Source organism: Betta splendens, chromosome 1 (genome assembly GCF_900634795.4).
Source record: "Betta splendens chromosome 1, fBetSpl5.4, whole genome shotgun sequence".
Lineage (NCBI taxonomy): Eukaryota > Metazoa > Chordata > Actinopteri > Anabantiformes > Osphronemidae > Betta > Betta splendens.
In genome coordinates this window covers 6,519,186-6,543,823 of record NC_040881.3, presented here as the reverse complement: position 1 = coordinate 6,543,823, position 24,638 = coordinate 6,519,186, and the positions used below count along the sequence as shown (strand labels likewise).

Here is a 24,638-nt window from a genome sequence, read left to right as displayed (position 1 = left end):
GACTGTGTGAAGTTTGCAAGTTCTCCCCGTGTTAGTGTGGGTTCTCTCCGGGGTTCTCCGGCTTCCTCCCACAGTCCAAAAACATGCGTTAGGTTGATTGGCAACTCTCCATTGCCAGTAGGTGTGACTGTGTTTCTGTATTTTAGCCGTAATTGGTTAGTTATACATGAGTACTTCATTCATTGATCTGCTAGATGTGATGTGTCCACTGTTTGAAGTGTCACTATTTGACAACAATATATGGTAGAATTTCCTAAAGTCGTTGTTTAGTAACACATTGATATGATATAATTTCTCAAATAGTGTCTTCTGTGAAATGTGCATTAATTAAATCTTTGTTGAATCTGAACCTCTGAGGAAAAAACACATGCAGTTTGTATTTATGAGGACAAATGTGTGGGCTGAACTCACTCCCACTGCCACTCCCAGCTTTTAACCTAACAAATATTTAGTCTGTGACTGAAGAGAGTGCATCACTTTACTATTTATCTATTTTGACTTCTGTCCTACTCAAAAACTGACATCAGATGGAGACAAAAGACAATTTACTGCAACAAGTAAGTAATATGATGCTGTTGCTTCTTCACGGGTGTTTATGTCTCAGATCAGAGAGTCTTGACAAGGTAATTTAATTTTGAGTTATTATTAATGTCTACACTATCAGAACATCTGAGAGGTTTATTGCATGGGTTTGAAGTATTTCAATACTGAGAAGTAGATTTTAAAACAAAGAAATGGCTTGATACTTTTTGTAATGCATTTTTAAGAAAGATTAGAATTAGAATTAGACTGCATTAGAATAATATGCTTAATAGAAGCATTCATTAATTCCATCTATTTATACATGAAATCTCAGTCTCACTACTTACTTACTGTAGATGACAGATATTTCATTGACTTCACCCCTAACAGGTTAAAATTATTTACTACTGTGGCTAAATGTAGCTGCTGGCGGCTTATTTTGTGGTTCAGCAAAGTCACTTGTGACTTAAGACTGACTCACAAAGCAGCATTCAATCTTTTCTGATTTGATTAGCAAGTGGTCACATGAAAGAATTAATGAAAAGGGCAGTTCAGTTATCGGTGCAGTCATTAAAACCTTGAACAAGTTGATTGGAGATAAGGTTTAATCCATAGCTTCATGGCTCACAAGTGTATGTCCTAGGGTTGAGTTTAATTAGGCCCCAGTGTTCAGGGCAGATCAAATGAGCCATTGAAGTCTTTCTACAATTTTTTGTAGTCTTTAAACAATTTGCATTTTACACCTCAACCAAACTTGATTGAGGCAGGTCCTCTAATGGGCAGGTTTACTGCTCTTTTCAGTTAATTGTTTCCAAAAACACACAAGTCTTCCAGACGCATCAACTGCTCAGTAGGAGTCAATCGTGGTGTGCTCACCTGCACACGTATGGAGGTGGGTTCCAAATTTGGCAGATGCGATTTCGTCATGATTGAGGTAGTCAGCACTGGGTATGGTGTCATTAATGGATAACAAGTGGACTTGAAGACCTTAAGGAGCAGGTCTGAGCTCTGGGTTCAGTCCATTTGCGTCAGTGCTGATTGACAGAGCTTTAATTTCTGTGAAATGCTGAAATGACATATTGCACTTTAATGCCTACAGTTGCATTTCCCACTTAGGCAGCGTATCAGTAGAAACCGTGTTTCTACTGCACGGAATCATACTTCACAATCAAGCCCACTAATTGTTTTGCCAACACAAGCTTTCATGAAATATTTTTTGTGGTTGAAGATGCACATTTTGCTGGTCACTAAACATCCACGTAGAAATAAGAATAAAAACCATTTGTTTGTTTGCTTGTTTGTTTGTTTAGAGCATCCTGGGTTTTTCCAACGAGAACGGAAGGTAAGTAATTAAAAACACACATATAGCTACTGATCAGCATTGGCCCTTAACATGGAGCCTGTAGAGATGCTGCCTCTTGCTTCTCATGTTCCAATCTTCATTTCAGATCCCCTGTGATGGATTTAGAGCTTGCACTGAAGAACTCCACCATCGCCCTCGACCTTTTCCTGAACAACAGGTTCAGTGATGCGCTGGCTCTTCTAGCCCCCTGGTACGTATTCCTTTACTATCACAGACCGTGTGTTAGGTTTTGAGTTGTAGAAAAGCATTGATGCCCTTTGCCCCTCAGGAGGAGTCAGAGCATTTACCATGCGGTGGGACACAGCAGCATCTTAGCGATGCAGGCTGGGATGACCTTTGAACCCAAGGACATCGCTGCTGCTATGACGTCACTCAGGGAATCCCTGGAGACATGTCAGAGGTGTGGCCTTTAAAGCTTCTCGGGTCATTCTATTTTATAAGAAATAGCTAATTTGCCTGAAAGACTTCTTTCTGAAAGATTCTTCCTTAACTTAGGTTTCGTAAGAAAACAGGAATAGTAGAGACCCTGACAAACCTGTGGTATCAACAACCAGCTGACAGTCTGACAGAAGGTGAATATAAATATTGAATGTTTTTAGACTTAGTCCTGTAATTTCACAAAACAAACAGTGGTGGGTTTTCAACAATACTCTGCTTTTAAACAAATGTGTGATGCTTGGTGCCAACAGAGGAAATGCACGCGGAGCTGTGCTATGCTGAGGTTCTGCTCATGAAGGCTGTCCTCACGTTCCTGGATGAGAGCATAATGGGCTTCATCAAAGGAGGGATGACGATTCGAAACAGCTACCTGATTTACAAGTAAAGAGCTTTAACAGTTATTACGAACCTTTGCTTCACCAAAGTGAATTAAATGCTGCTTCTTCTAACAGAGAATGTCAAGCCATGATGCAAAAAGCAGAAAATCTGCAGAAGCTCAGTACACACATACATTTTAGGGGCGGTGTCAACATGGGCATTGGGACATTTAATCTGGTGAGAGCAACAGAAAGTGTAAAGATAACTAGGCGTCTTTGAGCCCTGTTGATTTGTGATTTTTACTTTTTTTGGCAGATTCTGTCACTGCTTCCATCCAGAGTCCTGAGACTGATGGAGTTTCTGGGCTTCTCAGGAGACAGGGTTGGTTTTATTGTTCCCATAGTGACGCTACTGTTCCATCATTCTCAGTGAATTCCAAGCATTTGTCTTTGTCTTTATGGCGAAGGTTTGTTTGTCTTTTGCTCACTCGTCTGACAGGATTTGGGTTTGTCAGAGTTGAGACAAGGAGCCACCAGCAACAGTTTGCGCTCGATCCTCAGCACCATGACTCTGCTGATGTTTCACCTCTACATCACAGTCATACTTGGTGAGCACTGATCGATAAAACCTTGTTAGAAGTATTTGTAAATAAACATGTTTTATGGTCTAAAGAGGAGTTCATTCCATTCTTGTTCTTCTCTTAGGCACTGGAGAGGGAAGTCTTACTGAAGCCGAAGCGCTGCTGGAACCGTATAAGCAAAAGTTTCCTAATGTAAACAGATTTTGGATTATGAATATATAATTGTATTTTCATAACTGAATACTTTCTATTGATATTTCTATCACAGGGGGCCATAATTCTGTTCTACTCTGCAAGAATTGCCTTGCTCAAAGGAAACTTCACATTTGTGAGTCCTGGTTCTGGTGCGACTGTTTCGTCTTTATCGTCTCATTTTATTTCTTTGATGTCACATTAACTCGTTCATGTGGGTCTGGGTGTCTCGCTGCAGGCCCAGAAAACGTTCCTGGCGTGTATCGCGGCTCAGGCAGAGTGGCGCCAGATTCACCACCTGTGCTACTGGGAGCTGATGTGGGCCTACTCCTTTGAACAGAACTGGAGGGAAGCTTATCGATACGCCGATCTGCTCTGCAAGGAAAGCAGGTGGTCTCAGGTACAGTATGTGTGTAACGTAAGCATTTCTCTGCTTTCTCTCTCTCTCCTCTGTCTGTTTTTTACTGAAGCTGACACTGCTTTGTCACAGGCCACGTACATCTTCCAGAAAGCTGCCGTCCTGTCCATGCTCCCGGAGGAGGAAGTGAATAAACTGGGAGAAAATGTGGCGGAGTTATTCAGGTGTGCTGCGAAGCAGAGGCTGTGTCTCGCTACAGCTCGGTTTTAATGAACGTGCTAACTGGGAAACACGTGCTCTGTAGGCAGGTGGAGGGTCTCAGGCTGAGACTTGCTGGGAAGTCGGTTCCAACTGAGAAGTTCGCTGCAAAGAAAGCGCAACGATACTTTTTGAACAACCCTGTGAAACTAGCTGTGCCTGCTTTGGTCGGGACTCTCACACAATTCTGTCAATTTTACTGTTTAATCAATCAAGGCATTATAAGATTATAATGCCTAAATGAAAAAAAACTTTGTTGTCACAGGAAATGATGTATGTGTGGAACGGCTTCAGTGTAGTTGGCAAAAGACCTGAACTGACTGAAAGCATCTTGACCACCTTGGCAAAAGCAGAGGAGCAGCTCAGACGAGATCCAGGTACATGGATGCATGAGCTTAATGTGTGTGTTTTAGTCATCACAGAAAGATTCAGATGCGTCTTGTTTTCTCTGCAGACCCATCTGACTATCACATGGACGACCAGTGTGTCGTCAAGATGCTGAAGGGCTTGTGTTTGAAAGAGCTGGGCCGGCTGACCCAGGCTGAGCTTTGCTTCAATCATGTCATTTCCAGGTAGGATCACTGCAACACTCACAGGCCTGAAGTGGGGATTTACTGTAAATATCTCATCGACAATAGCGACTTTATTTTGTCAAAGCTCTGAAAGTTAAAATGCAACTTGACAAAATATTAATGATGGGAGTTTAATAATTTTAGTCTTTTTATAGAGGCTGAAATTTCTCTTTCTAATGTGATGCGATAGACCCAGTTTTTTTTCTACAGTGAGAATAAAATCAAACATGACAAGTATGTGGTGCCATTCACCATGTATGAGCTGGGAATGTTGCAGAAACAGAAAGGTGACATCAACCAGGCCATTGCATTGCTGCAAAATGCCAAGTAAGTGTTTTGGATCCCTCAGCGTGTCACTGGATGTTGCTTTTCATTCCAGATAGTTTGCCCATAAAAGCAGTCTTTTCTTAATGAGACTTTTAGTGGTTAAAAAGTTTTATTAAAGACAAAAAATGTTTATTTTGCTGTGTCTAGGATGAACTACAAAGACTACAGCATGGAGTCAAGGCTACACTTCCGGATTCATGCAGCTCTCAACACCATGGGATCTTTTGCAGCCAAAATTCCCCCTTCACGTACTCCAGCTTAGAGTGAAACCAGGCAACAGTCTACTGTAGTTTTCCAGTAGTTTGGATGAAACAGGTTCTAGTACAAGTAAAGATGCTAATACTGCTCTCTAGTAATATCAAAACACGCTTCTATTGCCTTTATCTAATTCTTAGATATTCTCAGAAATCTTAATTCATCTAAATAAACTTTCTACTATAACTTAAAACTCATGTTTATGTTGTAAACACGTATTCTTGTAAATAACATTGATTTATATCTATCTATATGATATTCCATATAGTAAATAAAGCTATGTTGACGTTTTGAAGTCGTCGTCGTGCAGATGTGCGCGCGTCAGACACAGCTGTCGCGGCGGGTTGACCACGTGGTCCGCGCGGTCAGCTGACTTCGCCGGGGAAGGAAGAGGAGAGAAGATGGAATGGAACCGCGACGAAGCAGAGAAATGCATAAATATAGCAACGAGAGCGGTGGAGGCGGGAGATAAGGAGCGAGCGCTGAGGTTCCTCAACAAAGCGGAGAAGCTGTACCCGACGGACCGAGCCAGAGGTAACGCTGACGGGGACCGAGCGGGCTGCTTAGCCTGACAGCGCTAGGTTAGCTTTAACTTAGGGCTAGCCTCCGAGCAGCTGTTAGCATGTCGCTGACGTCCATTAACTGCAACACGGTGGAAGCTAACGTCATCTGTTGCTGAACGAAACGGCGGCTGCGGGTGTTTGTACGCGTACTTTAAATAGGTCAAGGCGCAGTTGTGTTATAGAAACGAGAGGTTATTGAGGGAACTGAACGGTTAGCAAGCCGAGTTAAAGGCCTCCTGTCGTAGCTAGATTATCCTGCGCTAACTCACTCTTACTCACTGGGCCTTTCAGTAATTCGAGGCATTAATAGACGATGTGAAACGACTAAATTGATAAAGATAAATGTCCGCGAAGCGCCGCGTTGATCATAGTAACACACGCTTTATATAAAGTAATGTTAGCTAACATGGAAGCATTATCCATTCAGTGACAGGACTTTTTGTAACGTATCGGAACCTGGTGCTGTCACAGTCTTTTATATTAGTTGTATTTTCCTTTTCCTCGTGTTCCTGGTCTTTATTATCGTCTCTTACTATCACTGCAGTGTGGAGATGTTGTAGACATGAAGAGGCGAATGGAGGCTGTAGTAGCAGAGGCTGATGGCTGGCGGTGCTCAGCCCAGTGTGTGGACTGTCAAGCCCTTAATTAAGAGGCCTAATCCAGAACCCAGCTCTGTCACAGCAAACAGGCACATGGTTAAAGCATGAATGACTCTGAGTAGCGTCTTCAAACGCCTCCTGAACATCCTTTGCAGTTAAACACAGGCATTTGAACCGACACTGTTTTGAGCAATAACTTGTTGCTACTTTGCTTTGCACCATTTGTCATTAAAGACATCAAACCTTTCCCATTAAAAAAAGTTGAATGTCCTATTATGTGCTATACTGCTGCTCAAAACAAGAGGTATCTTACTACTGGATAAGATAAAACAAGCTATGACTTTATTGATCCTACACTGGGAAAAATCCTTTTTCAGCAGCATTATGAAAGTACTGAGACAGACAGAAGAAAAATGGAGAAACAAACAGTAATAACTGTGCAACATTATTAACAGTGCAAAGAAAAACAACAACAAAATACTCCTGGGTGATGATGCCTTCTGTTTTGTGCCTGTTGGAAATTATAAGCCTCTGCACATTCTTCAAGTTTCCTTTTACTCAGTGATGTCACACATATTGATTTGATATTGACTGATTGATGGGATTAAAAGAAAACTGGTCAGTGATGGCTCCTTAGTTCTCAGGTTTTAGGTTACAGCAATAATACCTGTGTTTTTATTAAAGTTTGGCTCATGGTTGCTTTGTCTCATCTTCAGCGTTGTTGGATGCGTTAACAAAGAATGGGAGCTCTGCGAGTAATGGTGCGTATCGCAGAAGACCAGCAGACAGCTCAGAAAGCAGCGGTGCCCAGACAGAGAGGGAAGGCCAAGAGTCTGGAGGAGGCGACTCGTCCAAAGGCTTTACTCAAGAACAAGTTGAAGGTGTGAAAAGGTGAGATGTGTGTCATTCAACTGCCCTTTGCTTTTATGTGATCTTTCTTTTTTTACAGTACGATGCATGCAGCTATTGCTGTGGGAACCTCTACAGTATAGTATGAGGGGATCGAGCGAAAGACTGTTTAGTGTTAGGACTACATTAAGAGGCATCACTACACTCTAATATTAGTCTATGTGCTAGGAATACATCAAGAGAGAAGACCAGCAATGCATGTTACCTACATACACCCTCCACTCAGAATATTAGAGATTTGCTGTTAGCAGCTTAACAGTTAATTTTAGGATCAACCTTTCAGGGCTATTACTGCGTCCTGCCAGTGTATTGCAAATAAACACTAATGTTTTACCCTGTTGTTTTTAAACTAAGCTTTTGAGGATACTTTAAAGGGTTGGAAATGCATAACCTTTCTCTAAAATTAGTAAGAGCAGTTGAACTGTGATTACATTAGAAATGTAAAACACCTTATCAGTAGTTGCATCAACCTTGGTTATGCTATGAAGCAATTTCTGGCAAGTCCATCAAGAATGTCGCCTATCAAATAAATACATTACATTTAATGTAATGTTTTTCCCCCACTTGTCTTTTTCAGCATAAAGCGGTGTAAGGACTACTATGAAGTGCTGGGTGTCACTAAAGAAGCCAATGAGGATGAACTCAAAAAAGCCTACAGGAAACTAGCACTTAAGTTCCATCCAGACAAAAATCATGCACCCGGAGCAACAGAGGCTTTTAAAAGTCAGTGGGTTTCTTCTTTGTAATTACTTACTGGTGTAATGTAAGGTTTATCAACTTTTCTTGTTTGTTTAACTTGATGTCTGGACCATAGTAATATCACACTTCTTCTTCTCATCCTGTAGAGATCGGTAATGCATACGCTGTGCTGAGCAACCCAGACAAAAGACGGCAGTATGACCTGACAGGAGGGGAAGAGCCAAGCAGTCCGACTCACTCACACAGAGGAGGCTTCGACTTCCACCGGGGCTTTGAGGCTGACATTACACCCGAGGACCTCTTCAACATGTTCTTTGGAGGCGGTTTCCCCTCCTGTAAGTGAGGTCTTATATGAATTAAGACTCCAACAAACATCATGACTAATGATTACGAACAATGATTATTTTTCACAGATTAGTTCTTTTTAAAAATAGTCTAAAACTTTTAAAACTAAAAATAAAGTATTTGTCCCATCAGTTTTTACATGATATAAAATTGCATGATAAATATATTCATTGTGGCTAATTTGTAAAAAAAAAATAATAATGATAATAAAAAAATCTGTATTTTTCTCTATTTACGCATCTGGTATAATGCTCAAAGTGAATACATTAAACTGGCCTACTGAATGTGTGATTATTATTTTGACCTTATGATATTTCTGTTTGCAGCGAGTGCACACACCTTCACCAACGGCAGAACGAGCTACAGCCGTCAAACAGATTACCAACAAGAGAGAACAGAAGAACGGGGAGATGTATGTAGAGATAATCGTACACTGGCTTAAAGAGGAATAGTAATTTAACATGTTTTGTTACATGCATACTCACAAGAACTAATGTACTTATGGAACAGGATATTGTGTGTATTGTTGATTCTTACTTCGTTTTGTGTGTCTCTCTATAGGGTGGTTTTTCAATGTTTATCCAGCTAATGCCCATCGTGGTCCTGATTTTAGTGTCGATACTGAGCCAGATGATGGTGTCTCCTCCACCTTACAGCCTCTACTCTAGATTGTAAGTGCAAGTGTTATCACTTGATCTCTATGCGCCTCTTTTGTGTTCACACCAAACAGTTTAGTTGCTTCAGCGTTGTTAGCATTCTGTATGTCTTTTCCAGATCCACTGGGCAAACCATAAAACGTCAGACAGAAAACCTGCACGTTGACTACTACGTTACTAAAGAATTTAGGTCTGAGTACAAAGGGTCAGCGCTGCAGCAAATTGAAAAGAATGTGGAGGAGGACTATGTATCTAATGTTAGAAATAACTGTTGGAAAGAGAGACAGACAAGTAAGTAATCATTGTTAAATGCACCCTCAGTGAATAAAATGTGTTTGTGTTATTTACTTTTATCATTGACTTTTTCATCTTCCTTTCTTATCTAGAAACAGATCTGTTGTATGCTGCTAAGGTATACAGGGATGACCGAATGCGAAGAAAGGCAGAGCTCATGTCCATGGATAACTGCAAGGAGCTAGACAGACTAAATAACCTATTCAGAGGCGGATAATTTGGATCCTTTTAGATTATGTAAATGTTTATGATTAGTTGTGTATGTTCATGTTTTTTTTAAAGAAGAGTACACTAGGATCAACTAAAACAAATTAGCTCTATTGTTAAAGTTTTAAGATGTCCCTATTCTGATGTCCCCCTGCCAAATTGTCACATTTCTCAATCCAGCCTGACTCCAGGAATCACCTTGTTGCAACTTAAGGAACTATCTCCACACACTAGAAAATTCTAGGTCGCCTCTGTTACTCAGCTTTTCTTGTGTTTTCACGAACATAGGGTCATTTGATTGTAAAAGCATGTTCTTTGTGTAGCGAGAACCAGAGAGGCATTGTGCACAAGCCAAAAACAAGCTTTCTGCATCTGCTTGACATAAATACAACATGGACCTTATAGTTTCATCTGGGGCTTTTTTACTAAATAAATTTCATGAAGAACAAATAAGGTAATCTTAGTATTTATTTTAGATTAATTTTTTTTAGCATCAGGCGTGATTTGAAGATCTGTTGATTATGAGTTAAGTTAAATATAATTTTGCCACTAGAGAACGTTTTTATCTATTTCAAAATGTGAAGCTGGTTGGGACTTAAAATGAAAGGATGTTCGGATTCATGTGTTGTTGTATATTTTCATTTTTGAATGTATGGATTTATTTAACTGACTATAGAAAGTTGTTTTTTTCAATGCTCGCCTAATCAAATAAATAAAGTGAAATTCTTAACATAGACTGGATCTGTGCTTTTCATTTCAAATAAAATAAATAAATTACAGTAATAAGTGTGTTGTGACTGTCAATAAATATTATCTGGACATGGATATAGTATATATATGTTAATGGTTAGGATCTATTGGATGTTGACTGGTTTGGTGTCATGTCGACATTATTCCACAAGGGGGCTCTCAAGGTTCCTGTAGTCCTTCACGAGTAAGTCCGTTCAGGTGTTGACGCCTTGTTATTGATTCAAGAACCTCATTGGTTACGTTCCCAATTCATCGATGCATTGTCAAAGCTATTTTAGTGAACGGGTTATGACATGTTACAAGTAAAATAAATGCAATAGAATCAAACTAGACTCGGAGATAGCTGGAATCGATTTTAAAAGGTTTTTTTGCTACACCGACCGCTTGTTCGACGCAGGAATATGACGTCACACGTACGGACGGAGCAACTTACGGCTTACGTCACCCATGCTCCCGTTTGTCTTGGAAGTGAAATGACAACAAATGAACCGTGGGATGCATCTAAGACCACACCGTGAGGACCAGATCAGCGTAAATTAAGCCAACGCGCCGCGGAACGCTGGTTCGTGGGACTCACGCTGCGTGGACTATGTACAGCCACAGCTACGTCTGCGTGTTCCTGCTGGGCTTCAACTTGTTCGGACGTCTCCCAAATGTGTCCCCCTGCAAACAGGAGCCGGAGACTCCGGACTGGAGGATGACTCTGAAAACCATTCGAAATGGAATACACAAGATTGACACGTACCTGAACGCAGCACTGGACTTGTTCGGTGGCGATGACGGACTGTGTCACTATAGGTGCAGTGATGGTGAGCTAGCGGTTCTTCCACAGGTGTAACTAATAACACACTGATAGCAGCTGCTGGTATCACCACGCATGTGTGTGTACATCATACAAACAGCGCTTTAAACATCGGGTTTCCGTAAGAGTTTAAATCTGTGGGTTATGCTTTAGTTGTTGACGCATAAATGAAAGCAAACATCTCCACCTGTCTCCTCTCTTACAGGTTATAAACCAGTGTCTCGTCCCGGGTACAAGCACCCACCACCCAACGGATGTGGCTCCCCCCTCTTTGGGTTTCAGGTAATGTGCAGAGTTTAAGGCATTTGGTTGTTTCTGAAGTTGCAAGTACCCCTCATCTTTAACCAGGAGCACTTCTACTGGCATCTCGAGCAAACCATAAAACGGCAGACAGAAAACCTGCACGTTGACTATTACGTAATGTGCAGAGTTTAAGGCATTTGGTTGTTTCTGAAGTTGCAAAGTTAATTGTATGTTACATAAAGGCAGCAGCACATGCAAACTGGAGAACAGGTCCCTGTGTATGATTGCCTGTTTTGTTTAACTGCAAATGTTGTATGAGAGCATTTAAACTAAATATGGACTGAGTCCATTACCATTAAAGAGTCTCTTGCTGGTGTTAACTGACATCCTTAACCTAATGTATCCTGACAAGCCCCAGCTTTTAATCGTCAGGTCATCTGGTTCTGTCTACACACACAATACTTCAGCGCAGCCACATGTTTAATGTATGGTAAATGGTTCTGTTGAGGTCATTCCAGATCATCTAGGTCTGCTTACAGTACATTACTGCCTATGCTATATACTCTGCTTCCTTCTATTTGTTTAGAGGTCTTTTCAAATTTCAGAATCGGCTTTAATGGCCATGTTTGCACAGGACAACAAGGAATTATATGTGCTCTGACTCCGTCTTTGTTCCCTCTTGTGACAAAAAAGTCAGCTAGCTTCAAGGAATTGCTTTAAGCTTTTTTGTTTATTTGTTATTGCTCTGTTCAGTCTACTTTTTAATACTGCATATGACTTTCTTTTGTATTCTTATTCCCATTTTTCATGTAATTCCAGACTGACACTATACTTGGAGAACAATTTAACTGTCCCTCTTAATCACTTGATGATGTTCATTATTGACTGAGTTCCTTTTTTGTCCAGTTTGACATAGGCATCCCATCTATGACCAAATGCTGCAACCAACACGATCGCTGCTATGACACCTGTGGCCGCGAGAAGCATGACTGCGATGAACAGTTCCAAGAATGTCTCGAGACCATCTGCAGAAATGTGCAAAGAACTCTGGGTTTGGCGCAGTCTGTTCAAGGTGAGAAAGCTGGCACAACCATGAGTCATTGCATTTGCACTTGAATGAAATGTTCATAGATTCTGAGATGCCTCGTTCAACATGTCGGTGGCTACTGTAACTATCTGACACTCTGGCACTCTGTTCCTGCCGTCTGGTCTTTCCTACTTTCCAGTCGGACAGTAAGTTGGTGTTGGCACAGTTTTGAGTTAATGAAATGAAATCTGTATATATGAATTCACAAAGTGTTGAGTCAGTGACTGTGTTGTCATGGCAGCCACATGTTACTGACATTGTTCTTTTGATGTTATCTTGTTCTTGATTTCCAGCCTGTGAGTCTGCTGTGACTCTGCTGTTTGATGCCGTTATGCACCTGGGATGTAAGCCGTACTTGGACAGTCAGAGGGACTCCTGTGTGTGTCAGTATGAAGTGAAGCAGGAGCTTTGAAACTGCGTCAAGAAAAAAGACTGTTAAAGAGACTTATTTAAAAAAGAAAAAAAAAATCACTGACAGATGGATTCCAGCCATGAAACTTTGTTTTGTCTCAGGGATTGTGTCTTTGCACACTACAATGAAGTTGCTAAATAATATGGAATTACTTTTTAGAGCAAAAATAATATATTTCCTATGCAGTTAACTACATTTGGTAATGTATTCCATTTCAGTGTTAAAAAAGTGAATCCTAAATGTCTCCACTTAGTGCATTAGCAGATACACAGCAGGGCAGCTGAATACACTACTAGGTGCAGGTGCAACAGAAAAAAAGAACACACCTACACTACATGGAAAAAGAGGCTGGTAAAGACAATAATGAATAACATTGTTAGATTTACACTGGGCCGTCTGTAAATCACATGTGCATGGAGGGTAGTGCACTGCTACACTCACTGACAGTCATATGACACTGTGGGCTACAAAACCTAACTATATTGGATATAAACTTACTATAATAAAGAAAAAAGCAAAATGTTCTTGTTAACAATGGTGTATATCAGTAGTCATCATCCTCACGCATCCAATGTTTGCTAAAGCACAAAAAATGATAAATAAACACCAGCTGAGATTGATGGTAAAAACTCAAAGTACATGCACTGTACATTCTGTTTTACCCTCTAATTCACTTATGTGAAATGCTTTTCATAAAAGCTTTTGCCTAATGTTGTATGCTCTAAAGTTAATTCTTTCACTCTAATTCTGTTATCGCCCACTGTTTGTGCTGACACGAATCCTAAGATAGTGCTGTGAAACCTGTTGCACCTGAAGTTATGAAACGTCATTAATGGAATTTGATGAAACCGTCGCAACTCTGGGAGACACAGATGAATTAGTAGATTGTTAGATTAGTTGATTTTTTTGCCTTAACTTCCTGTTATTGTTGATTACATTCATTAAATCCTCTTTCTTGTTTGTGAAACACGGAAGTCGTGGCTGTTAGACTGTAACTGACAGGAGAGAGGGCCAATTGGGTTCCACAATTAGCTCCTTTAGCCAGTGAGGAGGCGGGGGCGGGGCCAAGTCCTGGCTCGTCTGTTGCGTCGACGAGGCGAATTCATTTCCTATCGGTGTGAGTCGGAGCGAAGACAAGCTGTGGACATGTCTGCCACGAAGGACCAGCAAGAAGGTAACAGCTCACACACGTCTCCAGTTCAACCAGTCAACCAGTTCAACTGGTGTCAGCATCACTGGCACGAGGCGGTTTAAAAGTTATACACCTAAGTGTGAGACGGTCGCAACTCGGGCTCGGTTACGGTGAAGTTAAGTTTACTGCCAGTTACTGTGTTGTTACGCAAGTGTGAAAACGCCTTTGTGTATATTTTACTGCATGTTAGTACAACGTGTACTTCATGGTGTCGTGTCCAGTCAAGTGATCCTTGTCTCCCTGTTTCAGTTGCTCATGACAGCAGACCATCAACAGACAGGACGGGTGAGTGCCTGAAGTACTACTACTGCATATTACTGCTACTACTACTACTACTACCACACACAGACACAAACATGTTTGAGTGTATAATTAAGGGCTGTCTCCTGGAGAGGGAACCTGTCTCAGCGGAGCAAAAGCGAAACAAACTCAGGCGGTCAATGAGGTTTTATTGCCAGTGTAATTGAGTCCCTCAGGATGTGGACTGTGCCCTAATATAACATGTGTCATGTACACATGACGTGGCGTCAGCAAAACCCAAGAACCACAAGGTTACAGTGTTGTCGTGATTTTAAACAAAACCTTGTGAAACGCCTCCAACTCTTCTATCCAGGTTTGAGCTTTTCCGCCTTTCTCCACCTGTCACTCACCTATTGACAGATGTGAGGACTCTAAGCTGATGAAACAAAAGCTGCTTGACCCCATAGCAGAAGCAGTCCACACACCTGTAGTTGGACAACAATGTGTCATTGTTAGTCTACACTGCTGTGCAGGTTTCTAATGTGTGTGTGTTGCTTTTCCACAGCCTGCACAGAAAACCTAACGGAGACCGATGCCTTTGTCAGAAGGTACACTTCTTATCATATGGGTGTTGTCATTCATTCAACTTCACTTCTCACTAATAGTTTTCCCTCGAAACAGGTCCTTAGATATAGATCTAGAAGAGGAGTACAATATGAACAACAAACGACGGGGCGTCGCCCTCATCTTTAACCAGGAGCACTTCTACTGGCATCTCAAGATGCCTCCGAGATCTGGAAGCGATGCCGACTGCCGCAATCTAAAGAACAGGTATGTCTTTGCCATGGACGGCTTTGATTGATGTCTTGGTTTGGATTTGTTCAACATGTTTTACCAGCTTTGTTTGTTTTTCTTCTCTTGAAGACTGACAAACCTTGGTTTTGAAGCGAAGGCTTTTGATAATTTAAAACAAGACGAAGTATTGAATATAATCACACAAGGTAAGTGTATAAATATATTAATATTTTTCTAAAGTTAGGTCCTTTAGCAGCAAACTTGGAGAATGAAGAATTAGACATAAACTTACTGGACTGAATTGGACACCCATATAGTCTAATTCGATCCAATACAGGAACCCTGTCAGAAAACTTTGCTTGACCCTTTATACAGTAGCAATGTATATAGCAATATTTTGGTGACCTGATTCAAATACTAAACTAAATTAAACCTGCTCATTTTGAAAGAGTATTTTAAGATTCTTCATGTAACCGGTTGGTATATGATGTGTTGTAGTAAAATCCACTTTCCACCCTGAGTTATGAGTTTAACGCATAACTTGTTCCACCAGCTGCAGAAGCAGATCATTCCAACGCCGACTGCTTTTTACTTGTCTTTCTGAGCCACGGTGAAGACGATCATGTTTACACCTACGATGGCAAAATCAGCATCAAGGACATCACCGACAAGTTCAAAGGAACCAAGTGCAAAAGCCTTGTAGGAAAACCAAAAATCTTTATATGGCAGGTATGTGATCATAAAATGTGATATATGTGATATATAACATGTGATACCTGCTTTTTGAATGTGATATTTATACAGTACATATACTGTCATATTCCTACTGCCACCAGGCTTGTCGTGGAGATCAACATGATGAACCAGTCACACCCTGTGATGCTGTGGACAACGTGATAAATGAGGTGGTGGTGGATGCCAGAGCTGTGTACACGCTCCCCGCGGGAGCTGATTTCATCATGTGCTACTCGGTCGCTGAAGGTAAAAAAAAAGTATTAATCTGCTTTTTACCTAAGAGAAAATCTGTTTAGACCTTTTTGTCCTCCGGGTAGTCACTTATTGAAGGCAGATTGCAAACCCTTCACTCAAATCACCTCCCACCTTGTCTGGGCCTAGTTGGTCCCTGGGCATTGCCAACACACATGTCAAAGGAAAATTTGTGCCGCTGTACTAGGGCAGTAACATGATGTACAAGAGTTATTATTTAAAAAATAAAAGCATTGCTGTGTTTTACAAGGTGTTCTGGTCTTTCAGTCGATGAATATATGAAAGCAGACTACAACATATGTATTAGATATAAGCCTTTTTAAATGTGTTTTTTTCTCTCCTCTTCCATGCTGTTTTGTAAAGGTTACTATTCCCACCGGGAAACCATCAATGGCTCCTGGTACATCCAGGACCTGTGTGAGCTGCTTCAGAAGTGCGGAGATTCCGTTGAATTCACACACTTACTGACCCTGGTGAACAAATTAGTGTCCATGAGGAGCGTTGGGGTGTGTAGAGATCCATTGGCCATTGGGAAGAAGCAAGTACCCTGCTTTGCTTCGATGCTCACCAAGAAACTCTACTTCCGTCCAAAAAAGTAGCAGTTATCACCTTCATTAAATGAGATGGTGTGTGGTATCTGCTGGGAAGTTGGTGTTCTAAAACAGACTTCATAAAAATTTATTGGTTTGTCTATTCTTTTTAATGTTTGATGTTGTGCTGTGATTCTCTACATGTCGGATTATCAAGGACTACATCATGTGTTGCCTACGTTTAATCCCTATATTACAACGTAGAACATCTGAGGTACTTTATTCATTTTTCTTTCTGAACATGCCAATGAGACCAAATATCGTCTTATCATAAGCCAGCAAAGATATACTTGGTTTAATAGCTTTGAAATTGTGCAAGTGAGATGATGCTGGAAACTATTTCTACTGAATATGCTGTCACGTCTATGTCTTTCTCTTGGTCTTCAAGCACAAATCAGTGTTTCTGCAGGTCTTAGTGCTGTAGCAGTTTATGGTACTAAACTGATTATTGCAGCCGTAGCACTAACCATCAGGTCCTGTACCTCAGGGAGAACGTGTCCTTTGAAACGTGCTGTGGATGTGAAACACTTTTTGCTTTGTCCCAAAATCTGACTCAGGTGAAAGAAAGATACACCAGCAAAATGATCTTTTACCTATGTGATATTACTGTCATCATGACAGACTGTACACAACATTATATGGGACCATGTTTGGTTTGTTTCCTAATGGTGATTCTTTAATAAAACCTGTGCAAAAACCTCTTGTGTGGTGTTGTTACTGCCTAAAACTGTACAAAAATACAGAAATATTTTAATAATAATACTACTAATAATAATAATATTTTTTTTTTATTTAGATGACAGTGTTGATCTCTACACTACCGACTCAATCAACCGCAGAGTGAAGGAAAGTTTCACATACCTTTCACTTTCCTTCACTTTGTTTTAAGGTGTGTATTCAATAATGCCACAGAAAATCAATAATTTATTTTTCTAGCAAAAAAACAAAACTAGTAAGTGGTTGACCTTTGGAATAACATTAAACCTTAGTTTCAGAATGACTGGCAGATGGTTGTTTGGGGTCATACCACATCTTCATTGCTAGATTCAACTTCATGCATTGCCCAATTTTCTCCAAAACAGGTTTGTCATTAGTTTGGCAGTAGTAGACCTAGTACTTGTACTAATAGGTCTCTAAATATCTGGACCTGATGACCCTCTGTTCTCTCTACTTTCTATTGGGTCTAGTCAGCACATGCACACAATTAGACCAGGCAAGGGCTTTAAACTATACTTAATATATATGTCAAAATAAAAAAAAGGAGACTTGTTTTGTCACTGCAAAACAAAAATGAAACTAATGAAGTACAGTTAAACATAAACCTGATGATTTTTATGGGGTTAGAAGTTTCAACAGCCTCTGCTTTACTGAGATATTCATTCTAAAAGTGAATTTCTCTTACTCACTGAAACATTTTACTATTCTAATATTCATAAACATCACCCCAGTAACACCTACACTAATTTTACACCTCATATCACATCTCACAAGTGTCCCCTACATTATGATACTATTTGCGGTCAAATACTTTGTGGTTGCAGAGATAAAATCATTTTAATGTAGCTATGGCATTAATTTCCTGTAAGTCAGAAAGAACTGATCACATGTCTCATGCACACAGTTGGTACTGTTGTATTCTGAGACATGAACATACTTAGACGAGAAGCTTTATGTCACTGTTCTATTCTGTTTAACTTAAATGTCTGACTCACGATCTTGGACATAAATCTACAGTTGTGAAACGCCCAGATGTCATGCATCATTATTTCAGCCAATGAGTGTGAGTTCATGGTCCGAGTGGGAGTGAAGGAAGGAGTGAAATTCCTTATCAGTTGATTCATTCGCAGTGAGGACAAGCTTCAGACACGTCGACCACCACAGACAAGCGCGAAGGTACAGTACAAATGTGCTTTTATTTTGTAGAACAGACATTTTGTAGACTCTTTGATTAGATTATTTATTGGTTGTTCGATTGATGTAATGACTGAATTTCTAATGTTATCTAATTATGTAATAAATATGTTTGTTTCAATCCGTCACCATCTTAGTACCAGAGTGAGACTGTGTGACAGTTCTCTGTCAGGATTTAAATGTTCAAAGGAAAAGTGAGACAAATGTGCAGTTTCTTAGGAAGAAGTACAGGCAGCAAACACACGTTGAACAAATAATGGGAGTAACACTGTTTCACAAACAGTCCATCACTGTTCACCAGCACATTTACACTGTTGCCTCAGTCAATAATGTATTTGTTGCCTTTTCTAGGAGTCACAGAGACCCTAAAGGAGAAGATGAGGTGTGTTTCTTTCTAGTTTTGGTGGAAAATTCTTACTTTGCTCTGCTTCAGTTCCCACTCAGTCATTTATGTATCTTTTCTTTAACTATGAAACAGTACCGTACAAACCGTAAGTCTCCACCCTGATGAGGAGTATGAGATGAACAAAAGAAAACGAGGCGTTGCTCTCATCTTTAACCAGCAGTGCTTTCACTTTGCATTGAACCTGGGTGAGAGACATGGAACTGAAGCTGACTGCTCCAACGTGAAGGAAAGGTAACGTCTGTCTTTCCACTGAGCTGCTGCATGTTTTCTCCTGAATTGTGTCTTCACGGATTAAGCAACTGTAAATCCTTTTCTGTGATAACACAATAAATGAACTTTTCAGTACTTTCATATTTTTAACTGCTTACATGAGCAGCTTATCTTCATCTCTCTTTAAGACTGACTGCTCTTGGCTTTGAAGTAAAGGTCTTCAACGATTTAAGACAAAATGACATCAACAATGAGATCAAAGAAGGTAGGTTTCTTAGAGAAATGTGGTATCAATCTGCATTGTTTATAGTTTGTGTTGTCAAACTGTGTTGTGCATCGACAGTAGACAGGTGTTACTGAGACTCACTGACAGATTGAGTCTGACAGACAAACTAATACAAACAGCTGCCAGTGCAATGAAACGACCCCACTACAACCAGTTAAAGCCTCTGTTAAAACGAATCCCTGTAGCCTTCAGGGTTCAGGATGAACCCTGAATTGAACTGGACTGGATGAGGTTTAACTTTGCCATCTTCAGTTATTGATTTAACACCTTGTTGTCCCACCAGCTGCAAAAGCCGATCATTCAGAGGCTGACTGCTTTTTGGTTGTCTTCCTGAGCCACGGGGAAAAAGATTATGTTTATGCCAAGGATAAAAAAGTCAAAGTTAAGGACATCACAGACAAGTTCAAAGGAACCGAGTGCGAAAGCCTGGTGGGAAAACCTAAAATCTTCATATGGCAGGTACATGTGAACAACAACAAAAACTCTTAACATCCACCAGAAACATGACTTTACCTTAAAGTTCATACACCTCTAAATTCAGACAAAGTTTATCCTCTGTGTCACCAGGCGTGCCGTGGAGATAAGCATGATGACCCAGTGGCACCATGTGCCGCCCCCGACTCTGAGCCCACTGAGGTGGGGGAGGCTGGAGCTGTGTACACTCTCCCTGCTGCAGCTGATTTCATCATGTGTTACTCTGTGGCTGAAGGTAAAACGTGTGGGATGAACCGATGGACACATTTTGTTTATATTAAAAAATAAATTTTCAAAGCATCAGTCTGTTTGAATGTCTTCTTTTGTGATCACTCAGTAATTCTACTTTCCTGTCTCATTTGTTTAAGGGTACTATTCCTACCGACACACTCTTGAAGGCTCCTGGTACATCCAGGACCTGTGTGAGCTGCTACAGAAGTACGGGGATTCACTGGAATTCACTCAGTTACTGACAATGGTCAACAGGAAGGTGTCAATGAGGAGCGTTGACAAGTGTAGCGACCTAAAAGCCATTGGGAAGAAACAAGTACCCTGCTTTGCTTCGATGCTCACCAAGAAACTCTACTTCCACCCAAAAAAATAGGAGTTTTCTTTGTCATTTAATGGGAATGTTGATTATAAGGATCTCATTCATGCTCATTGGATTAATTGGTGTTTACCTACTGAGCAACTATGCTAATGTTGACTTGTTCTACAGCTGAAAAGTTGCAATGAGTTTAAATTTTGTGTCTAAAATAAAGTGATCAAATAAATCCATGCCTCCATTTTCTTTACTTCGTGTCATTGAAGGTTCTGCTGCCAGTTCTTCCAGCTGTCAGTGGGTGAGAGGCCACACCAGTCACACTCACCACCTGCAGCTCAGTGGCTCCAGTTAAACTGAGTGTTGGTCTTTGTGGGAGGAAACTGGAGAAAACCAACGCAGACACAACTTTGGGGGTGTGTTCAGTAAAGACATGAACCATCACTGTGTTTTTTAAAATGAGGTTTGTGAAACAGCTGAAGACCAGGAGGAGGCAGGAGGTTTGTTTGTTCCATTGTGTAACCAGTGCTACCAGTCGTATAGCTGAAGAAGTACTGCTGAAATGCTACTGTTCAAGTTGAAGCCGAAGGTGTGTTGAGTGTCTCAACACGGTTTCAAACATGGCATCTTGTAATGATTTCTAATGTTATGTCTCCTACAGTAAATGTTGTTTCAAACCACACAAAAAGACTCTTGAACCAAGTATTCATCATTCATTCATGACAGAAGAATTAATTTATGACCTGAGCTGGAGAACAGATGAACTGTGGAATATACATACTGGTGCGGTGGATGAAGGTGAACTGGTTTAGATGATGAGAATTCATAATGGGAGACAAAGGGAAGGACCAGCAGGTGGGAGGGGCTTAATTCAAGGCGTGGTTAAAGAGAGAGCGTATACAGTCAGACCAGAGATCATGACTGTTAATCTTTAACTTCTCAGTCGCAGTGAGGAAAGGTTTCAGACATGTCGACCACAGAAGACAAGCCTGAAGGTAACAACTACACAAATGTGCTTTTACTTTAATCTACAGATGTTGTAGACTCTTATTTACTGTGTGTGATTAGATTATTTATTGATCTTGCGAATGAATAGCTACTGTTTCTGCAATTATCAGATAAGTGAGTTTGTTTTCTGTCAGTCAGTCTCTATGTTAGTACCAGAGTGATGCTGTGTGGTGGTTCTAAATGTCAGGAATTAAATGCTTTGACTCTAACTTTTCCAGCTTTTCAGGACCGCAGACCTGCAAGTGACAAGACAGGTGAGTGTGTCACACATCAAAGCAAAAGTAAAACAAATGAGGTGCAGTTGTGTATGTACAGTAGTAGGAAGCCGGTTTGATTACAGCACAGGCAGCGTTCATGTAGGTGTGACTGGCAATTTGCCTTAAAGTAGACTTATCTCTTCTACTTTTTCCGTTTCGAGCAGATGTTTTGTAGCCGATCATCACTGTTATCACTGTTCACTAATACATTAACACTGTTTCCTCAGTCATTCATACGTTTGTTCCCTTTTCTAGGATTTACAGAAAACTTAACAGAGACTGAGGGTTTTATCACCAGGTGCGTTTGTCACTTCTCAAATTCTCACTTCACTGTGGTTTAGTTTTCACTCAGTCATTTGTCTCCTTTCTTTAACCATGAAACAGCTCTTTTCGTCTCCACCCTGATGAGGAGTATGAGATGAACAGAAGAAGACGAGGCCTTGCTCTCATCTTTAACCAGCAGAGCTTCCACTGGAAACTGTGTTTAAATGACAGACGTGGAAGTGATATTGACTGCTCCAACTTAACCACAAGGTAACGTCTGTCATTCCGTTGAACTGCTGCCTGTGTTTTGCATGAAAGGTGTCTTCATAATTTACATGCCTGTACTTGTCACTGAGCTGCTGGTTATATTTGTTGCAAATATTATTGCTTACAGCTCATTTTCATCTCTTAAAGACTGACAGGTCTTGGCTTTGAAGTGAGGGCCTTCACAGATTTAAAAAAAGATGAAGTTAATGATAACATCAATAAAGGTAAGTGCAGCACATCAGAACTGGAACAGAAGAACTGTTGTAATCTACAATCTGTCTCATATATGAATTGTTGTCCCACCAGCTGCAGAAGCGGATCATTCAGATGCCGACTGCTTTTTACTTGTCTTTATGAGCCACGGTGAAGGCGATCATGTTTATGCCTACGATGATGAAGTCAAAGTTAAGGACATCACAGACAAGTTCAAAGGAACCAAGTGCAAAAGCCTGGTGGGAAAACCCAAAGTCATTATATGGCAGGTACAAAGAGTACAAAACTTTATTAACAACCATGAAAATATTACCGGTAAATCAAATCATTTTACCGTCTGTCATCAGGCGTGTCGTGGAGATAAGCATGATGACCCAGTGACTCCCTGTGCTGCCACCGACACTGAGACCACTGAGGTGGTGGAGGAAACCAGAGCTGTGTACACTCTCCCTGCTGCAGCTGATTTCATCATGTGTTACTCTGTGGCTGAAGGTAAAACGTGTGGGATGAACCGATGGACACATTCTGCTTATATTAGAATAAAGTTTTGACGCATCAGTCTGTTTGAATGTCTTCTTTTGTGATCACTCAGTAATTCTACTTTCCTGTCTCATTTGTTTAAGGGTACTATTCCCACCGACACCCTTTTGAAGGCTCCTGGTACATCCAGGACCTGTGTGAGCTGCTACAGACGTACGGGGATTCACTGGAATTCACTCAGTTACTGACAATGGTCAACAGGAAGGTGTCAATGAGGAGCGTTGACAAGTGTAGAGACCTAAAAGCCATTGGGAAGAAACAAGTACCCTGCTTTGCTTCAATGCTCACCAAGAAACTCTACTTCCACCCAAAAAAATAGGATTTTTTTTCGACACATAATGGGAATCTTGATTATAAGGATATGTGCTCTGGTTAGGTAATACTTTCAGTGTCAGTGACTTTACACTTGATATATTTGTGCTACTAGGGCACTGCCCTAATGTTGGTTTGTTTTACAGCCAAAAATGTGAAGTTAAATGAATTTCAATTTCAAATTTTGTGTCCAATATGAAATAAAATGAGTAAATAAATCCTCCATTGATCTTACTGCTCGTCACTGGCTGCGTCACTGCTATCAGTAGATGAGAGGCACCGCGGCCACAAACAGAGGCAGACAACCAGTCACACTCACCACCTGCAGCTCAGTGGCTCCAGTTAAACTGACTGCACGTCTTTGTGGGAGGAAACTGGAGAAAACCAATGCAGACACATCTTTGGGTTGTATTTAGTAAAGACATGAACCATCACTGTTTGTTGAGGTTTGTGAAACAGCTGAAGACCAGGAGGAGGCAGGAGGTTTGTTTGTTCCAGCGTGTAACCAGTGCTACTAGTACTGTACTGCTGAAGAAGTATTGCTGAGAGAGCGGATACAGTCAGACCAGAGATCATGACTGTTAATCTTTTACTTCTCAGTTGCAGTGAGGACAACTTCCAGACATGTCAAGCACAGCAGACAAGCCTGAAGGTAACAACTACACAAATGTGCTTTTATTCTATTTATTCTACAGATGTTGTAGACTCTTATTTACTGTGTGTGATTAGATTATTTATTGATCTTGCGAATGAATAGCTACTGTTTCTCCAATTATCAGATGAGTGAGTTTGTTTTCTGTCAGTCAGTCTCTATGTTAGTACCAGAGTGATGTTGTGTGATGATTCTAAATGTCAGGAATTAAATGCTTTGACTCTAACTTTTCCAGCTTTTCAGGACCGCAGACCTGCAAGTGACAAGACAGGAAAGTGTGTCACACATCAAAGCAAAAGTAAAACAAACGAGGTGCAGTTGTGTATGTACAGTAGTAGGAAACCGGTTTGATTACAGCACAGGCAGCGTTCATGTAGGTGTGACTGGCAATTTGCCTTAAAGTAGACTAAGAGGATTTTCATGTTTTGTGTTTCTGGATGATCTTGTAAAGAAGCATTGTTTCAGTTTTATGGTCAGTTAGTGTCTGATAACCCATAAGAACCCACAGTGTCACAACATACAACAAATCAGTCAGAGATGTGTTGCACATGGTTCATTTTGTTTGGTTCCATTAGGTAGAAATAGGTGTGAGCTTTTATGGGTTAAGGAGCTGACATTTCATGTCCAGAGTCTGACAGAGCCGTGGAACAACTTCCCCAAATTTCTGCCTGGTGGTTGTGTTATAAAGCTTCACATTGTAAAATATTTAGTCAGAAATCATTATCAGCTCAAAAGTGTCAAAGA

The 24,638-nt window shown here is 40.6% G+C and overlaps 6 protein-coding genes across 6 annotated transcripts; all 6 read left to right on the top strand.

Annotated features, from left to right (window-relative positions):
- The first annotated feature begins 437 nt into the window (after positions 1 to 437).
- Positions 438 to 5,474, top strand: LOC114860107 (tetratricopeptide repeat protein 39B-like). The gene is made up of 18 exons (XM_029158409.3): positions 438 to 557; positions 1,833 to 1,864; positions 1,971 to 2,075; positions 2,154 to 2,285; positions 2,381 to 2,457; positions 2,575 to 2,704; positions 2,776 to 2,878; positions 2,957 to 3,022; positions 3,140 to 3,248; positions 3,346 to 3,413; positions 3,490 to 3,549; positions 3,652 to 3,813; positions 3,904 to 3,995; positions 4,076 to 4,196; positions 4,295 to 4,406; positions 4,484 to 4,601; positions 4,812 to 4,928; positions 5,076 to 5,474. Exons 1-18 carry the CDS (start codon positions 528 to 530, stop codon positions 5,188 to 5,190), a joined length of 1,749 nt encoding a protein of 582 aa, XP_029014242.1. The 5' UTR covers positions 438 to 527; the 3' UTR covers positions 5,191 to 5,474.
- A 55-nt stretch (positions 5,475 to 5,529) lies between these two features.
- dnajb14 (DnaJ heat shock protein family (Hsp40) member B14) lies at positions 5,530 to 10,189 on the top strand. Its single transcript, XM_029158421.3, has 8 exons — positions 5,530 to 5,717; positions 7,062 to 7,236; positions 7,832 to 7,977; positions 8,100 to 8,288; positions 8,625 to 8,710; positions 8,860 to 8,969; positions 9,073 to 9,245; positions 9,341 to 10,189. Exons 1-8 carry the CDS (start codon positions 5,585 to 5,587, stop codon positions 9,463 to 9,465), a joined length of 1,137 nt encoding a protein of 378 aa, XP_029014254.1. The 5' UTR covers positions 5,530 to 5,584; the 3' UTR covers positions 9,466 to 10,189.
- Positions 10,190 to 10,618: 429 nt separating this feature from the next.
- Positions 10,619 to 13,384, top strand: pla2g12a (phospholipase A2, group XIIA). The gene is made up of 4 exons (XM_029157382.3): positions 10,619 to 11,014; positions 11,213 to 11,289; positions 12,157 to 12,322; positions 12,631 to 13,384. Exons 1-4 carry the CDS (start codon positions 10,795 to 10,797, stop codon positions 12,747 to 12,749), a joined length of 582 nt encoding a protein of 193 aa, XP_029013215.1. The 5' UTR covers positions 10,619 to 10,794; the 3' UTR covers positions 12,750 to 13,384.
- Positions 13,385 to 13,776: 392 nt separating this feature from the next.
- On the top strand, positions 13,777 to 17,252 carry LOC114859311 (caspase-6-like). The gene is made up of 8 exons (XM_029157369.3): positions 13,777 to 13,923; positions 14,191 to 14,226; positions 14,747 to 14,789; positions 14,863 to 15,012; positions 15,106 to 15,182; positions 15,530 to 15,705; positions 15,813 to 15,957; positions 16,327 to 17,252. Exons 1-8 carry the CDS (start codon positions 13,896 to 13,898, stop codon positions 16,560 to 16,562), a joined length of 891 nt encoding a protein of 296 aa, XP_029013202.1. The 5' UTR covers positions 13,777 to 13,895; the 3' UTR covers positions 16,563 to 17,252.
- A 1,118-nt stretch (positions 17,253 to 18,370) lies between these two features.
- Positions 18,371 to 20,627, top strand: LOC114859436 (caspase-6-like). The gene is made up of 7 exons (XM_029157580.2): positions 18,371 to 18,446; positions 18,816 to 18,846; positions 18,943 to 19,101; positions 19,269 to 19,345; positions 19,650 to 19,825; positions 19,934 to 20,075; positions 20,209 to 20,627. Exons 2-7 carry the CDS (start codon positions 18,842 to 18,844, stop codon positions 20,442 to 20,444), a joined length of 795 nt encoding a protein of 264 aa, XP_029013413.1. The 5' UTR covers positions 18,371 to 18,446; positions 18,816 to 18,841; the 3' UTR covers positions 20,445 to 20,627.
- A 646-nt stretch (positions 20,628 to 21,273) lies between these two features.
- Positions 21,274 to 23,467, top strand: LOC114859429 (caspase-6-like). Its single transcript, XM_041071114.2, has 8 exons — positions 21,274 to 21,376; positions 21,608 to 21,643; positions 21,902 to 21,944; positions 22,031 to 22,180; positions 22,325 to 22,401; positions 22,484 to 22,659; positions 22,738 to 22,882; positions 23,014 to 23,467. Exons 1-8 carry the CDS (start codon positions 21,349 to 21,351, stop codon positions 23,247 to 23,249), a joined length of 891 nt encoding a protein of 296 aa, XP_040927048.1. The 5' UTR covers positions 21,274 to 21,348; the 3' UTR covers positions 23,250 to 23,467.
- Positions 23,468 to 24,638: the final 1,171 nt, after the last annotated feature.